Here is a 16542-nt window from a genome sequence, read left to right as displayed (position 1 = left end):
AATCCCACATCGGCCGATGAGCAGCAAAAGAGACACGGCAGCACGTGCAGCTGCTGCACAGGAGGCGATACGCACGTACCCCAGGCACCCTCAATGACACACCACCCAATCAATGCACACTTGCCCAAGGCACCCTCAACACCACTCACTGGCTGCATGCCGCCAACAACACACCCGCAACGCGTCGAAAAGACATACCGCGGGCCCACGTCCTCCCTCCTCGCAAGGGCCGCCGCAGCCAAAATATTGTGCGTACGTGCGCTTTCAGCGTTCACGCCGCTCCAATGCATGTACGAAGTGGCGTGTGTTTGTGTGTGTCTGCGTGCGTGCGTATTTACATGTGCTTGTGTGTTTGTCAGCGCCTATACTTGCGTAGCAGCTGTGCGCCACAAGAGATTCCAAAGAAAGCAACGGCAGAGAGAGGCAGATAGCACACACGCAAATTACTCATATCATCACACACAAACACACACACGCAGCCCGCGGAATGGGTGCTCGCAACCACAAAACAATGAAAAAGAAAACAAAAAGCCGAAGCGTGGGACGACCAGCGCACACACTCTCATTGCTCCCGTAAAGCAAAACACACACACAGGGAGAGAGAGAGAGAGAGAGAGAGGTCGCCCACTCAATGCAATAAAAACAAAACAGAAACAGTTACGGTGCTCCGCCCATGCAGCCAGGCAGGACGGCAGCGGTGCGTGTCGTGCAAAAGAGAGCACCAACGGGCCTGCATGGGTGTGCATGCAATACATACAATGGGCATATTATGTGTGTGCTTCGTGGGATGAGGTGAGGGCGAGAGTCCATTCAAGGGGACACACACAGAGAGTGGGTGAAAGACGAGTGTGTGTGCGGGCGGTGCATGGCGCTCTCTCACTCACTCTCACGCGGCCACCACCGCAGCCGCACACGCAACAACAAGAAGAAGCAAAAGAGGGGAGGTGGTGTGGGAGACCGCGGTGCTGCCGTCACTGTCGCCAGTTGAAGTGGTGGCATTTGTACCAACGGCAGTTTCGTTTTTTGTGGGTTCTTCGCTGTTTTCCGCAGCATTTTCATGCTGTTGTTGTTGTTGTTGATCTTGTTCTTTTCCTTGTTTTATGCTGTCTTCGTGCTCTTCTTGTGGTTCTTCGTGTTCTTCTTCCTGCTGTTCCTGTTTTTTTTTTTTTTGCTGATCTCGTATTTCTTCTTCTAGATGTTCTCGTTGTTCCAGTTGTTCTTCTGATCGTTGTTCTTCTTTTTCTTTTTCCTGTTGCACTTGAATTCGTTCTGATTCGTGTTGTTCTTTTATTATTTGGCCTTGGGTGTTCTGTTCTTGTTGTTCCAGTTCCTTTTTTTGTGGTACTGTACGATGTTGTGTAGAGTGGTGGTCGACGGGACTGTCCTGCTTTTCTGGTGTTTTTGTTAGTTTAACTCCTTCTGCTTCTGGAAGGGAAGGAGGAACAGGAGGAACAGGAGGAGGAGGAGGAGGAGGAGGAGGAGGAGGCCCTGCTGGTGGTGGTGCTGTCTGATTTATCGTGCCAGCCCCGGCTTTCATCGAGTCTTCACTTTTATTTTGATCCGTAGTTGGATTGGGAGGATCGACATCTAAATTCGCTCCCTGCTCTTCATTTGGGGCATGTCTGTCCGTATTTGGCACCACATTATCTTTCAACTCCTGTGAACCTGCAGATCCTCTTCCTCCTGCTGCTCTTCCTGCTGCTCCTCCTGCTAGCTCTTCTTGCCTCTCTGGCAATCCCGGAACTGGAGAACTTAATTCTTCCGAATTCTTTTCGCCCTTGCCGGTACCAGGACCTCCACCAGAAACAACGTCAGCGTCATCCTCAGCGTAGCCACCGCCGCCACAGCACCACAGCACGCAGAGGGCACACACCAGCAGCACACGGCCAGCCATCATCATCGACATCACTCCTGTCACTTGCGTGTAGCCTTCAGCACAAACTAACTCCCCGTCAAAGCAGAGCAAAGGAAATGAGAAACACGGCACAGTAAAAAACACCAGCAGGATCATCACGCATTTCATAATAAATATTGAACAAATGAAAGAGCAAGAAACGCACAACGCCCTGCAAAAACTTCACAAAAAAACACACAACAAATGGAAGATAAAACAAAAGTAAAAAGGCAGCAATAAAGTAAAACAGTAAAAACACAAGAAAAAAACCTGCACCCAAGTGGCTCCAGTGCGCATGCATAAGAGTGTGTCTGGGATGCATTCAACGTGACGGATGCGGGGCACAACGCAGAGCACAAGGCAATGCAGCAGAAGCAAGCAAAGCAAAAAACAATCATCATAATGACTCTTACTTTATACATCGGACCACAGTAGACGCACACATGTCCCCGTGGCTTTGAGTGCTGGCACGCACAGCCCGCACACACCTCTTCAGCCCACAGCGGTGTACGCCAGCGCGGATACGGCAAGCAGCAGCGGGGCACACACCCACGCAGAGCCGCTGAGGCTGCCGTCGATTTCGCGAATATGTGACGGTGCGAGGGTGGTCGTCGCGGTTGGCGCCTCTGTATTTGTAGTGCTTGGTGCATGTGGCGCAGTGGTGGTCGTGGTCGTCGTAGTTGGTGCCTTTGTCGTAGTTGTCGTTGTGGTTGTCGTATTTATTGCATTTGATTTTTGTTTTTGTCCATTTGCCTTATCGGTCTCATCACGATCCGACTCTTCATTAGTGGATTTCCCATCTTTTTCCTGATCCCTTGCCTGGTTGAGATTACTTTGTGACTCTGCCTTTTCTTTTATTTTATCCGTTGTCTGTAGCGTCTGGAGCGCCTTATTTTCTCCCGATTCCGTCTCTCTCTCTTCAGCGTCTATCTTTGGCGAAATAGGAGTTTTACTAGGCGGTTGCTCAACCGGATTTGTTACCTCTGGCTTAGGCTTCGCTGGACTGAGGTTATGAGCTCCACCACCTTTAATTTCATTAGCCTCTGTCGCACGCACGGACGGGCAGCAGCACAGGGCGAGCACCAACAGGGCGCACAGCAGACGGCACGTCGTCATCATCGTGAGTGTGGTCGTTCAGTGGTGTGGAGCTGATCTGCACAGTGAGGGACATGGAGAGCAACAGGGGAGACGAGAGGTGCGGCAGACACACACAGAGGGCACACCACATGAGGAGAGGGCAGCAGCCAGGCATGCACCGTACGCCGCACACCACGCACGACACACACTCCAATCCACGGCAGCAAGCACACACACACACACAGCCCTGCCGCAACACCAACACACAGATGGAAGAGGGAGAAGCAAACAGGAGCGGCACACAAGGTTCCACCGCATGCACATACGGCGAGAGCGGTCCGTCGTGCCTGCACCCCTCACGGAGGGCACGCACACACACGAGAGGAGGTGCAGCGCACACAGCAACACAAAAGCAAAGTAACAATAAAAAGAGGAATGATCCCCGCACACCACGTGGATTGTTGGTCCACGGGAAGCGCAGTCAATATTCACCACAAAAACAATTCAATTTTCTTTGGCCGTCGTTCATATTCAGCGCACACCACTTCATGCAGGCCCGGACGCCACCACTGCAGCAGCAGCACCCATACGCGACAATAAGACACAAAGGATGGGAGGTGGTGTAGAAGACCGCGGTGCTGCTGTCGCTGTCGGCGGTGGTCGCTATTCCTTTGTCATTGTTGGTGACTGATTTTGTTGTTAATTCTTCCGGCTGTTTGACTGGGAGTGATGTTAAAAAACAATTGTTTCCCCGGCAGTCATTTGATTCCTCTTCTGTCCCGTCGATTTCTGTTCTCGCCGCTGGAGTCGGCGGGACGCTGACAGGGCGCACAGCACCATCTGACTGAAATTGTTCTGCTGTGTTCTCGTCCCCAGTCCCACTGCACCAGCTGCTGGGGGCGGTGCAGCAGTCATGCCAGAAGCACCAGCAATGGGCTGCGGTGCCGGCCGCATCAATCAATGGGTGTGTGTCCGCAAGCGACAGGAACTTGCATCGACAGGGACGTCTGCACCGACGCTCGGGGTGAGGGAACAGTGGCGACAAACAGAACAGCGCGTGCCACCTCGGAAAATCCGCAGGGCGTATTGGCGCGGGCTGGGTTACTACCGTGGCGACGGAAATAAATGACGGTGCGAGTGGCGTTCTTGTCGTACGTCCCCTCCGGCCACTCCTCGCGGTAAAGCATTGCCCAAGTACATTGGATTCCACCTGATAGACCAATTAAAAATGTTCGTTCCTCTGCATGTATTGTACTCGCATGTGGCGACGGCCGCCCGCAATGCCTCCAGCGAATACACCTGCGATGCACACGGTCGACACATTCCACATCCACTCGTTGTGCGCCATCCAACACCATATTTTCCTTGGAGCTATGAACAACACCGGGCACACACTCCTTTTCGGCCGTCCACGGCATGCGCCTGCGGTGAGGATCAGGAGAAAGTCCCATTCCTTTTAGGCCAAAGTCATGGAGCTGACGCCGTTAAGCGCGTCCCGGCGAGGGCAACAACAGCTCGCCGCAGCACTCACGAATGCCCACCTGTTGATTCCCGTGCAAAAAATAGATAATAGACAATGGAGGAAAAAGCGTGCACAAATGCCTTGGCAAGAAAAGTCAGCACCAGTGGATGAACACTGAAGCCGTGGGTGCATGCTCCACCAATGTCCTTCCTTTTTCAACCGCCTTCTTAGTTGTATAAAAATGGCCCACAACCGCACACGCAAGAAACAAAGGTAAAATGCAAGCAGCGCAGCCGTTAAAACACACACACGCGCATCGTATGAAGCGCTTCATGGAGAGAAACGGAATGCAGGAAGAAGCGCACACAATCCCCACAGACACCCGCAATCGTGTGTGGTTGCATCTTTCCCACTCTTTGGCCCTCGATGCATTCCTTTGCGTGTCTCGCCGTAAGTCCTACTGCCGTAAAGTGCCAAGTCCCTGCACAAACACACCTCAGGACGCGACAGCGAGGTTTCCACAATGACCACCTCACGGCCATACCTTTTGGATATCTCATGGACCGAGCGCCTCCCGCTGCAGGCCACACCACCCAAAACAAGCAGCACAATGCGCTGAGGAGTTGTGAGGGCAATCGTCCCACCACCACCGCCACCCAGATCAGGATGATTCTCCCATTTGCCACCACACCCTTGAAATGGCTCGGCGTTTTTCCCTCATGCTCCGCTGCTTTGAGCACCACTCGCGCCATTTGTCCTCATCGCATGATCGCGCTACACCGACGCCAACGACAGCCCAACCCGCAGCGTCCTATTCCTGCCCGTCCCCATCATCATACAGGCATGCTTCAGAAACGTATCCCGTCCGTTGCGGCGCTGCTCGCAGAGGCACTCGTGCTGCGTCCGCTCTGCGCCGACGCCGTGCTGTATCGTTGCACGCTCCCGGCCCTCCTCGTCACATGCCCAAGGTTCGCAAACAAATGGGCGTTGGGCGTCAGTCCACCGTCTCGGATCAGCTGCTGCTTCTTGGCCTCTTTCAACTCGTCGGTGCTGCTCGCAGCCACAAGCAACAGGAGAAGACGCAGGCGCACTGGCCGGGGCGTTGCGGTATCCCTCGTCAGGTGCCGCACGCCATCCAGGTTTTTCCTGAGGGATTTGTGCCCAACGGCGATGTCTTGTTCCACCTCCCACACCTCCGCCAGTCGCTTCTCCCGGTACTGTGCCACAAGCCTCGCGCAAAAAATCGATGTGCAGCGACAGTCTGGCTTGCCTCTCTCGAAACTCCGGCAAAGCCCGCACCGCACTGCTCAACCTCACAAGCTTGGCCTTCGGCTCCACGCCCTGCGCCAATCCCGGGTGATACGCGTGGAGTTTTTCAGCGCCACCAAAAGCTCCTCCACGCACTGTGCAAGAAAACAATGACGGTACCAGCACCAGAATGCATCTTCCCCACCAATTACTGCCGCTTCGAGTCCACACCCAGACGATTCCTACAGGTCTGCTCATACACTTTCTTCCCCAGCGGCATCAGGTCATCAAGCAGACACTGACATGTGCGTTGGTGCATCAGCGGCGTCACCGTTTCGAAGCCTCAATCAACGATGATCCGCACCGGGTTGCCGCGGCTGTCGGCGCCCCTAAGTGAAATCCGGCTCGTCGTGGCAGCGCCTGGCGAGCCCTCAAAAAAGATCCCGGCAAACCAATGGCAGATGCTGCCTCTGTTTTGGTGGCGAATAAAAGGCACACCGTTGTTCATGGCGTGAATAGCCGCCACAGGACGTACACTCCGCAACGTTCAAAACGGACTCTTAATTCGGAGGCAACAGCGGCGACAGCAGCTGAGGGAACCCTTTCTGCATGCTGAGGTGGAACACCAGCACTTCAGGGGCGACAAAGTCTAACATAATGTCCTTCAAACGCATCGCCCTCGGCGCTATCCGAGACCGCGCGAGTTGCTGAGGAGTGCGATGCGGAGTGCACCCCAACGCAAAGATGTGTGCATCCCTGTACGGGACCTTTGCCATCCAATCCTCAACCACGCGGCTCACAGACGCATCCTCCACGGCGAAAAAGTAGAGCGCAGGGCTACTCATAATCGGCTGCCGCGGCGTCATAGGTCCCCGAGCAGCGTCACGCCGTGTTCCATGAGTTCATGAAGACGCAGTGAGCAGTTTAGCACAGACGCAGCATGTGCATCGCAGAAAAAAACTTTAAACTATCCATAAACGACGTCAAGCATCTGATGGAATATATAATTCCGCACACAACCACGAACGCCATTGCTGGGCTCACGCGGCTGCCCCGCTTCCGTCGGCCTTGCTCGCACCAACCCGCCCCGCATACTATGTCAAGTAGAAGTCACACAGAAAATGTGCTTGGATATGCGTGTGTGCGCCTTGCGTGCGCACATTTCACTCGCACCGTTGTGTGTGTATGTGCATCACAGAAAACCTAACAAACACACAAGCAATGCCATACGACCATCTGGTGTCCCCCACATCGGCAAGCAACACGGGAAGAGCTGTGTGCTTCGGAAATACAACCAATCTCAAACACAAAGTCAAACGGAGTGGACACAGCACATGCATATGGAGAAGAAGACCCATTGAAATGGATGTTTTCCTATTGGGCTTCCAATGCTGGGTGCAGGCCACGCAGGAGGAAGCACAGTCCCCTTGCAGCGCAACGGCATCCACACCGCAAATCAATAGAGTGTTGGCACCGCGGCAGCAGAGGCAAGCAGAAGCAGCGGACAGGGACAAGCAGCAGCAGCAGCAGTGTCATTACCGGGAGTCGGAGGCGGGGCCTGCTCGCCGTCCGTCTCGCTGCTTCGGTCCCTGCCGCCGAGAGAAGCTTCTTGCGGTCTGTCGGGGCATCCTGGCCGGATCCACTTCTCCTCTGTCAACTGATTCTTCTGAGGAGCAGCTAAGTCCACATCCTTCGGTGGTGTGCCGCGGTCGGTCTCAATGCTCTCCGCAACGGGGACGGACGCCCCTGGCAATCCTTCTTCAGTAGATGCCGGTGAAACCGTCCTGCTCCACACGCCCCCTCCTCGCCACCCCACGGAACCACTGGAAGTAGGCTGCCGCTAGTGACGGATATCGTGCACACCTGCGCGTGGTCACGGCAAATAGCGTTTCCCCTCATCGTTGGGTCGAGTGGCCCACGCAACCGTCGCTCCGTCCGTGCATGGAACCAACGGACGTTACCCTTTTCAGTCACTTCCAGATGCACCCGCATGCCGAGGCACCTCAATGCCGCATGCATGGCAGCACTGAAATATGTCTTCCCCGGGTCCCTCGCATCCGTCGTGTTGGTGGGAAGCGTGTCCAGACACCACGAAGAGGGCTCATCCCCAGGCATCGCAGACAAACATTCTCCCCTCCAAATAACAGCCTCAATATCCCTCACATCCAGTGCGGAGTCAGTGATGGGGAAACTGTCCATCGGTCGTTTTGCTGACATCTCATGGATACTCCGTCTACACACCAACCGCTGGAATGCAAATCCGAAGCGCAGCGTCTGGCAGAAACGCCCGCTTCGCAGAGCATGTAGCAATATTCACTCATGTTCAGTGCGGAGCACTTCCTCTGCAGCAGCCGGCGCCCACAATCGATGCCATCCACTCATCCCTCGCGTGGCGCTGCCGCCAGCGCGACTCCAGCGTCCTCCCGTTCCCATCGACATCCTGCAGCTCCATGCCATCAATGTCGTCGCAGTCGTGGTGCTCACTCGCGGGCATCGCGGCAGTCGCCGAGTCCACCACCACCAACAGCGCCCTGCCACGTACACCGGCAACATTCCCCACCATGCTGCGGCTGGCCATGTGCGGGTAGTCGAACCCGAAAGCATGGGCCATCAGGTGCGCGGCGATGCAAATGTCGAGGCGTCCGTGAAATAAAACTGCCGGGCAAATTGCATGGTGCCAGCGATGGGACGGCCATCCTCCAGCGTGACGCACGGCAGTGCCCACACACCACCAAGCGCCGCAGCCACGCACTGCACCATTTCAGCATTGGCAGCACCAGTGGAACAATGCCCAGCAGGCACCGTGAACCAACCGCAAACGGTGCCCGTGGCAAATGAGGACACAGTCAGCGGACCCTCCAGTGGCCGGACGAGCAGACGATCCGCATGCGGGTTTACAGCAGCAGGGATAGCCTCCTCGGCAAGGATATTACCGTGTGCAGAGGATATAACGTCATCCTTACAGTGGCGATTGTCATTCAATAAATTCATTGCGTGAGACCAGGAGAAGACGCAGTCCTTCCTGATGTCACACGGGTTCGTTATTGACGTCTTAATGCGGACGGGCACCCATGGATCCTTCCAGACGCCGCTGCACACCTGCAATGCATCCTGCGCCCTGAGATGCATTCTCCTCACCGTAAACGAGATAAACCTCGCGCCGTCGGACGTATCGCGGCGTCAAAAGAAAAAGGATACATCAAGGTGAAATAAAAGCACCAACTGGCGAATCACACCACAAACATCATCACAAGCAGAAGAAGCAGCGCTGCTGGCCGCGGGCAACGTGGATAAAAAGGCGCATGGCACACGCGGAAAGAAACACTGAGTGGCTTGGCAAGATTACGAGAGGCTGAAACCTTCCTCAGCAACAAGAAAAACAATATGGGAATAACAAGGGAGGATTAAAGTGATCGCAGTCAAAGCATGCAGCCGATCAAAAAAGCGCAATGGATGTGCTCAACCACAACACAAGTAAAAAAATGAAAAAGCCAAAGCGTGGGACGACCAGCGCACACACTCTCATTGCTCCCGTAAAGCAAAGCACACACACAGGGATAGAGAGAGAGAGAGAGGTCGCCCACTCAATGCAATAAAAACAAAACAGAAACAGTTACGGTGCTCCGCCCATGCAGCCAGGCAGGACGGCAGCGGTGCGTGTGGTGCAAAAGAGAGCACCAACGGGCCTGCATGGGTGTGCATGCATATATACAATGGGCACATTATGTGTGTGCTTCGTGGAGTGAGGTGACGGTGAGGGGTTAAGACAGATTATTGAGAACAATCGTAAGTGTATCATCAATTACGCTGAGGTGTCGTGTGCCGTTAGGACTGATTCTTCTATTTATAATCGAATAGGTTTGTGTTCTCTCAAATTCCTGTAACTTTAATATTAATGGAGGGAAATGGAAGAGGAAGTCTTTTTGTTATCATGCATGCCGAGGCACTTTCTGTGCGCTGCTTGTTTTTGGTTGCTTTCCCGTTTCTCGGTCCACTATCGACATTTGGGCGGACAATACTTCGCTACAAGGTACGGCGAATAAAGACAGCTCAAAATCACACGCCTTGACTTGGGAGCCGCAACGGAAACATGAGTTTTTGGAGTCTTGCGGGATACAGGCATCCTTTTCCTACGTGGTGTCAGCAGAAAACCCTACAGACGGTATATCTCGTGGTCGCGTGTTTACACTTCAGGACTTGGCGAAGGGAAGCGGCGGGGTCTTGTGGCAGGAGGAGTCCAAAGTTTGCCACTTCGTGAGTTATAATATATCTAGTACTAACAAAGTACAACGTGTCATGAAAGTGGCAATCCGAATATATATCCTTGGAGCAGACACTAAGGAGGTGGCGAACCCACGGCTTCTCTATTTAACTTTTCCTTTCATCCATCATGTTTGAGTTCTTTAGATCATTTGAGGATCCGGCCAGCAGCCCAGCCCAATATTGCTTTGTATAAGCGGTTGTGGGTTGTTATTTCTGCCACTGGGACGTTTCTCTTGTAGCAAACTGCGGTAGGCGATTAATAGCTATTTGCTTCTATACGAGCACCTTTGAAGGGGTGTTTGTTCCCTGGTTGCCGGAGCTTTTAGTGCGTGCGAGACGTCGGCGTTTGCTCGTTTATTTTCTATTATTTATTTATTTATATTATCGTGAGGCGCTGTTTTGCTCGATGGGGCGCAGTGTTGGGAAGGAGAACTATTTGCGCAATCTGGCGTCACGCCGTGCGATGCGCTTATTGGGAGAACAGCGGTTCTGTTGAACAAATGTTCAACTTGACGGCAAAATACTTTTGTCGGGATGCCGGAGGTAGAAAAAGATATGCTTAGCCCAACACCTGAAAAAGAGTGGCACCATCATTTTGGGTAAAATCCGCTTTTGCTTCAGAATTTATGACCATGAGGGTGTAATTTCCTCTTCGACAAATATGGAAATGAAAAGCGACATTGTTGAACTCAACAAGAGTCCTTTAATTGTGTAGCTACTTATTGCATTGTTTCTCGGCAGCGGGGGATCATCGTTCCACCGTGCTAGCTCGGTGGCATGGCGTATCGTGTGCGTTTCACGCCCTCTCCGGGGGCTAGGAAATCCTTTTACGTTTCCACTCGGCAGGGCGAACGTGCTCGAAGACGGTGGCCGGCTTGTGGGTTATAGAATTTATTTGAAAAAAAAAAAAAAACACGATGAACAAGCAACAGAAATGCAATGGACCCCTATTTAGCACTCGATTCTGGAAATTTACATTGCGTTCCATTGATTTGGACGGTTGTTTTATGGAAGTTGTCTTGGCGATATGAGCTTGGGATTCTTGCACGTGCTGCATAATTGAGGAAGGGGCGTGTGGAAAATTATTCTTTCCCGATCTTATAAATCGTTACCAGAAGCATGGCTTTTTCAAGGCGCGGATCCACGTTGTCTGCCGATGCAGCCGATGAGAGGCGACACACACATGGAGTCCGCTGGAGAAACAACTTTTGAAGTGAGTTCAGGCCTTTTTTCACCCACCGAGTAAATTTCGATCTCTTTTCTCCTGCCCATAGATGCGGGTTTCTGCGAGAGACTTTTTTCTGTAATTGAATATCTATATGGGTGATGAAATCTCTTTTCCATCGCACCCCGCTATTTCCTTTGTACTATATATATGGAGAAAGAGAGAGAGGGAGGCTCTGTATTTAGTTTACGAATGGGAATGCGAACTGGAAAAGAAGATACTGTGACTTTATTTCTACGAAGTCCCCACAACCTTATTATTACTGCATGGTTTATTCTCCCTTTTCTGAGAAGCTTCCTTCTGCCCTTTAGGGGAAAGCATACAATCAAACATAACATGAACGAAATTATTACTCGCTTTTTTAGTTGTTCCCCACACTGTAAGCCTGAAGTTCTGTGCCGCATCCTTCATGACGTCGAGAATTTGTGTAACACCTTCCATTTCTACTGTCGTGACGCCACTTGGGGAGTGACACAACAGGAAAAACTTGCATTCTATGGTGGGCTTCCTATTACTATTAAGAAAAGCAACAGTGACCACACTTCTTTAACCCCAGACAGCCGTGAGCAGGCGCCACCACATCGTTATGTCTTGCCCCTGCAGATATGGCTGACGCACCTGTACCCCATTGAGCCTCCTCTGGTGTTTTTCCTCAGCGCGGAACGAGGATGCAGGATAGCGAGCAACCACAAATACGTTGATGCCACCGGACGTTGTCACACACCGGAGCTAGCAGCATGGCATCCAGTTTCATCTTCACTTTATGATGTCGTTAAGAAGCTGGGCCAGTTGCTGTCAGCTGAAGGCTTAATTCCGCTTTGTTTTGGTGAAGAAGGCGTCAGCTCACCATCAAAAGGCCACGCGACAGCAGTCTCAAAGCGATTGTGTCATGGATTAGAAAATGGTGACGATGATAAACAGACGGATGAGCATGAGAGGTGCGTGGTGTGCTTTTCTCCCAAGGAAACGGTGCTCGTTCCATGTGGACATTATTGCTTATGCGATGCATGCGCAACAAATGTGACTCATTGCCCTCTGTGTCGTGGGTCGGTCAAGTTCCGTCAGCGTGTGTTTTCATGACAGTGAAGGGGTCGTATATTTGAAGAGAGAGACAAAAGCCGAGACGCCACAAAGTACTATCGGGATTTATTTATGCAGTGAAACGATCCCAAATGGCAATGGCACACCAGTAAAAAAGAAAACATGCGCAGTAATATGTTGTTTTTGTCCATTGAAGCCTTGACAATTGCAAAGGGTCTTCCCTGAATTTCTCTCAATCTCCTTTGGTGTAACTTGGATTTTATTGTTCTGCATTCATTTGAGGCAAAACAACAGTAGACCGCTAAAGCATCGTTTTTATTTTAGTTTATGCCAAGCATTTGGACCGCCCCAATCGCATTGCCACCTGCAACCAGCGTCTCTGGGAGGTGGTGGGCTGGTGACGAGACGTCCCCGCTGCCCAGGCACACGCGCAGCACACGTGTCCTCCTATGAGAGGGCGGCGTTTGACACGGAGTGGGGCCGACATGATGGCACCGCGCCTCCCATGGGCAGAAGCGCCGCGGCGAAATGAAACAAGGAGGGGAGACGCGGAAAAGAGGGAAGCGCGGCGGCCAGGCAGAATGAAAGAAAAAGCCCTTGCGGCGAAGGAACGCCCCGCGAGCGGGAGGACAAAGGTCGTCACGGGCCAAGTTCCCTCCTGCGGCGCGGCCATTTGTTCCACCCGTGCCACGAGGTGTCGCAAAAAGATTTTTGCTGGCGGATCTCATGGGCAGCTGGAGTTATAAAAGTGTCTTCAAACAGCGCCCACCGAAGTCTTTGCGGAGAAGTTATAGGAACCGCCCCTGATGAGAGTGTCTTCACGAAGAACCTCCTCATTCATCGCCCAGTTTTTCCTCCCGGCTATGCCGATCCCGCGGACAACGATTCCGACGGTAGCCACAAGGAAAAAAGCAGATTTACTTTCAATTTGGGTTGGCAAGAAAATGTCCGTCACCGCAAACTTCTCCACTGCAGCACCAAACTCCCACAGCCGCCGATTTGGGTTTCCAGAACATCGTCTGTTCCGACGCCGTGGGAGTGCGTGTCTGCTATCTGCCTCTCTCTGCCGTTGCTTTCTTTGGACGCTCTTGTTCCACACAGCTGCTCTACAGGTATAGGCGCTGACAAACACACAAGCACATGTAAATACGCACACACGCAGACACACACAAACACACGCCACGTCGTACATGCTTTGGAGCGGCGTGAACGCTGAAAGCGCACGTACGCACAATATTTTGGCTGCGGCGGCCCTTGCGAGGAGGGAGGACGTGGGCCCGCGGTATGTCTTTTCGACGCGTAGCGGGTGTGTTGTTGGCGGCATGCAGCCAGTGAGTGGTGTTGAGGGTGCCTTGGGCAAGTGTGCATTGATTGGGTGGTGTGTCATTGAGGGTGCCTGGGGTACGTGCGTATCGCCTCCTGTGCAGCAGCTGCACGTGCTGCCGTGTCTCTTTTGCTGCTCATCGGCCGATGTGGGATTCGTCGGTTATGCGGGATGATGTGCGCCTGTGGCGGTCGAGCGGGTGCGTTGGAGGGAGAAGCATTAAAGGACTGGCGGCAGCGCGCGGGTGCTGCGAAGGGCCGTTGTGCTTGTTTGCCTCCCGCTGGTTGCTTTGCTGGGTGTGGGCGTCGCTCGGTGTGTGCTGACGCGTGACGAATAACGACACACCCGCCGCGACTCCTGCTGCTGGTGGTGGCAGTCGCTGTGTGTTTCCGGTGCACTGTTCATCCTCCTCGTTCCGTGTGTCTGTGTGCGTGAGTTGTTGTTGTTGGGAGTGACTGCGGCGGGGATGATAATGTCACTCTCTGTGGATGGGTGACGGTGCTCACTCTATTGCCTCTTTTCTTGGTATGTTTTTCCTCTATTTATTTCTTACTCACACAAGGAGGAATTTACGACTAATCGCTACTGTGAAATTCGAAGGCACTGAAAGGACCAACAGCACACACACCGCCCACACACACATATTTGTATGTTCTCACGTGTTGCTGCAGTGAAGGCACCCCGCACACACAACCGTCGCCGCGTGACCGGATCCAGCGGAAGGAGGAGGGAAGGAAGAGAGAGTGAGCCGCAGAGGCCTAACATGTCTCGGCGTGTGTTTACTTCCGCGGTGCCGCTCCTCCTCGTCGTGATGATGTGCTGCGGCACTGGTGGAGCTACAGCCACTGAGGGCACGTCGTCAGCTTCAGGATCTTCACCGGATAAAAGTCTTGTTTGGAGAGATAAGAACGGAGGAGAAACAGTGAGTTCGTTACGTGTTCCAGTTCTTGTTGAGATGGATGGTGGCGTGTTTGCCGTTGCCGAGGCGCAGTGCACGGAAGCCGGAAAGAACGGCTTTACTGGGATTGCCTCGGAGCTCCTGGAGTGGACCGATAAAGAATCAAACGAATTGGATACAACTAAACTGAAGACACAAGTACTGGAGGAATGTCAGTTTGAACAAGGGAAGTGTCCTTCCCCAAAAGGAGCTCCGGATGCTTCCCAAAGCCGGACAAAAGTACATGTGAGCCGACCAACAACAGTCGTGCAGGGAAGTGATATTTACATGTTTGCTGGAACCTACAGTTTTGAAGTTAAGGCAGCTGCTGGTAACACAGCAGCAGCAGCTAAATGGGAGCTTTTGGTGGCTGTGGGAAACGTCAGTAATGATGGGAGCAGCGGTAAAAAAATTTATTGGAAAGACGCTTCCGTTATCTCGTGGACTGATTTTGAAACACAACACGAATCATTGACACGGCTGATTGGCGGCGGTGGATCGGGTGTTCAGATGAAGGACGGTACGCTTGTGTTTCCCGTGGAAGGCACGAAGAGGGATGGAAACGCCGTTTCGCTGATATACTCCTCAGCCACTGAGAGTGGGAAGCTGTCGAAGTGGATGTCTGATGGTGGCTGCGGCGATCCCTCCGTCGTGGAGTGGAAGGAGGGAAAACTCATGATGATGACAGCGTGTGATGATGGCCGCCGCAGGGTGTACGAGTCCTGTGACAAGGGGGATTCGTGGACGGAGGCACTCGGGACACTCTCGCGCGTGTGGGGCAACAAACAGGTCGGAAGTGAGAAGGCCGTTAGAAGCGGGTTCACTACAGCGAAGATTGAGGACAGGAATGTGATGCTCGTTACTCTGCCGGTGTATGCCAATAAGGCTGATAAAGAAGTAAATGTAAAGGGCAGACTCCATCTTTGGCTGACGGACAATACGCACATTGTTGATATTGGGCCGGTATCCGTGGAAGGAGACGATGAGGTTGCAGCCAGCTCCCTGCTGTACAAAAGTGGAGGTAATAATGAGTTGATTGCACTGTACGAGAAGAAGAAGGGCGAAGGGGAGAAACCATCACTCGGTATGGTCTCTGTGCGTCTGACTGCGCAGCTGCAGCGGGTGAAGGATGTGCTGGCGACGTGGAAAAAAGTGGACGAACGTGTCTCCAAGCTGTGCCCCTCTAAAAGTGATGCGGAGCGTGCCTCAGCTGACAATGCCTGCAGCGCTGTTAAGATCACGACTGGGCTGGTTGGCTTTTTGTCCAAAAACTTCTCTGATAACACATGGAGGGACGAGTACCTTGGGGTGGATGCCACAGTAAAGAAAGGAACGAATGGGGTGGCAACAGTGTATGCGGATGGTGTGACGTTCCGGGGAGCGTGGGCGGAGTGGCCCGTTGGCAAGCAGGGGGAGAATCAGCTGTACCACTTTGCGAACTACAACTTCACTCTTGTGGCGACGGTGTCCATCGACGGTGAGCCGAAGGGAGATACCCCCATTCCTTTGATGGGTGCGAAGACGAATGACAATAAGAATCCTGTGCTCCTGGGACTGTCGTATGACAAAGAGGGGAAGTGGCAGGTGCTGTGCAGTGACGGAACGACCAAGGAACTCCGCAGTAATTGGGAGCCAGAGACAACACACCAAGTGGCCATTGTGCTACGGAACGGCAAACAGGGCTCCGCGTACGTCGATGGTAAGCGTGTGGGAGATGCGTCATGTGAATTGAAAAGCACGGATTCGAAAGGAATCTCCCACTTCTACATTGGAGGGGATGGAGGCAGCGCAGGGAGCAAAGAAGGCGTGCCTGTGACCGTGACGAATGTCCTGCTGTACAACCGCCCGTTGGATGACAATGAGATCAGCGTCCTCAACGCAAACAAAATTTCTATTCCAAAGCTGACAGGTCTGAAAACATTGGCGGCAGGAGCAACGGGTGTCGGTACCGCTCGCCACTTTGGGGCACATGGTGATGGCAGCACTGTTTGCGGAGGCGGACTGCTGCCGCTGCTCCTTCTGCTTGGATTGTGGGGGATTGCCGATTCTTGAGGAAGTGTGTGGCCTCTGC

General features: G+C 53.0%; 5 protein-coding genes and 3 pseudogenes across 5 annotated transcripts, besides 25 other annotated features; 2 read left to right on the top strand and 6 right to left on the bottom strand.

Moving 5' to 3' along the window:
- Window positions 1-555: part of a sequence feature (haploid, Esmeraldo-like haplotype) that runs on past the window's edge.
- Window positions 301-356: a microsatellite.
- Window positions 556-720: a sequence feature (heterozygous, Esmeraldo-like haplotype).
- Window positions 594-619: a microsatellite.
- Window positions 721-1511: a sequence feature (areas merged during assembly that could not be assigned to a particular haplotype. This can correspond to areas where the two haplotypes were merged or to regions with more than two copies in the genome that were merged during assembly.).
- On the bottom strand, window positions 887-1906 carry Tc00.1047053506967.50 (mucin-associated surface protein (MASP), putative; the record flags this gene model as incomplete). Its single annotated transcript, XM_811087.1, has 1 exon — window positions 887-1906. One exon carries the CDS (start codon window positions 1904-1906, stop codon window positions 887-889), a length of 1020 nt encoding a protein of 339 aa, XP_816180.1.
- Window positions 1080-1254: a sequence feature (GA-rich).
- Window positions 1146-1323: a microsatellite.
- Window positions 1428-1486: a microsatellite.
- Window positions 1512-1559: a sequence feature (heterozygous, non-Esmeraldo-like haplotype).
- Window positions 1560-1692: a sequence feature (haploid, Esmeraldo-like haplotype).
- Window positions 1673-1729: a sequence feature (GA-rich).
- Window positions 1693-1842: a sequence feature (haploid, non-Esmeraldo-like haplotype).
- Window positions 1843-2177: a sequence feature (areas not merged during assembly with more than two copies in the genome that could not be assigned to a particular haplotype).
- Window positions 2178-2235: a sequence feature (haploid, Esmeraldo-like haplotype).
- Window positions 2236-3145: a sequence feature (heterozygous, Esmeraldo-like haplotype).
- Window positions 2387-3013, bottom strand: Tc00.1047053506967.40 (mucin TcMUCII, putative; the record flags this gene model as incomplete). Its single annotated transcript, XM_811086.1, has 1 exon — window positions 2387-3013. The coding sequence occupies one exon, from the start codon at window positions 3011-3013 to the stop codon at window positions 2387-2389; it is 627 nt and encodes a 208-aa protein (XP_816179.1).
- Window positions 2553-2611: a microsatellite.
- Window positions 3146-3624: a sequence feature (haploid, Esmeraldo-like haplotype).
- Window positions 3625-10819: a sequence feature (areas not merged during assembly with more than two copies in the genome that could not be assigned to a particular haplotype).
- Window positions 3785-4498, bottom strand: Tc00.1047053506967.34 (annotated as a pseudogene).
- Window positions 4900-6759, bottom strand: Tc00.1047053506967.27 (annotated as a pseudogene).
- Window positions 7157-7211: a microsatellite.
- On the bottom strand, window positions 7359-7898 carry Tc00.1047053506967.20 (uncharacterized protein; the record flags this gene model as incomplete). The annotated part of the gene is made up of 1 exon (XM_811085.1): window positions 7359-7898. One exon carries the CDS (start codon window positions 7896-7898, stop codon window positions 7359-7361), a length of 540 nt encoding a protein of 179 aa, XP_816178.1.
- Tc00.1047053506967.16 lies at window positions 8029-8985 on the bottom strand (annotated as a pseudogene).
- Window positions 9429-10126: a mobile genetic element.
- Window positions 9892-10117: a mobile genetic element.
- Window positions 10298-10329: a sequence feature (AT_rich).
- Window positions 10820-11064: a sequence feature (heterozygous, non-Esmeraldo-like haplotype).
- Window positions 11065-16542: a sequence feature (areas not merged during assembly with more than two copies in the genome that could not be assigned to a particular haplotype).
- Tc00.1047053506967.13 (hypothetical protein, conserved) lies at window positions 11368-12249 on the top strand (the record flags this gene model as incomplete). The annotated part of the gene is made up of 1 exon (XM_811092.1): window positions 11368-12249. One exon carries the CDS (start codon window positions 11368-11370, stop codon window positions 12247-12249), a length of 882 nt encoding a protein of 293 aa, XP_816185.1.
- Window positions 13335-13390: a microsatellite.
- Window positions 14184-16523, top strand: Tc00.1047053506967.10 (trans-sialidase, putative; the record flags this gene model as incomplete). The annotated part of the gene is made up of 1 exon (XM_811084.1): window positions 14184-16523. The coding sequence occupies one exon, from the start codon at window positions 14184-14186 to the stop codon at window positions 16521-16523; it is 2340 nt and encodes a 779-aa protein (XP_816177.1).

Source organism: Trypanosoma cruzi, genomic scaffold, assembly GCF_000209065.1.
Source record: "Trypanosoma cruzi strain CL Brener 1047053517145 genomic scaffold, whole genome shotgun sequence".
In the NCBI taxonomy this organism is placed as follows: Eukaryota; Euglenozoa; class Kinetoplastea; order Trypanosomatida; family Trypanosomatidae; genus Trypanosoma; species Trypanosoma cruzi.
Note: the sequence above shows the minus strand (reverse complement) of the source record. Positions and strands in the feature narration are given on the sequence as shown.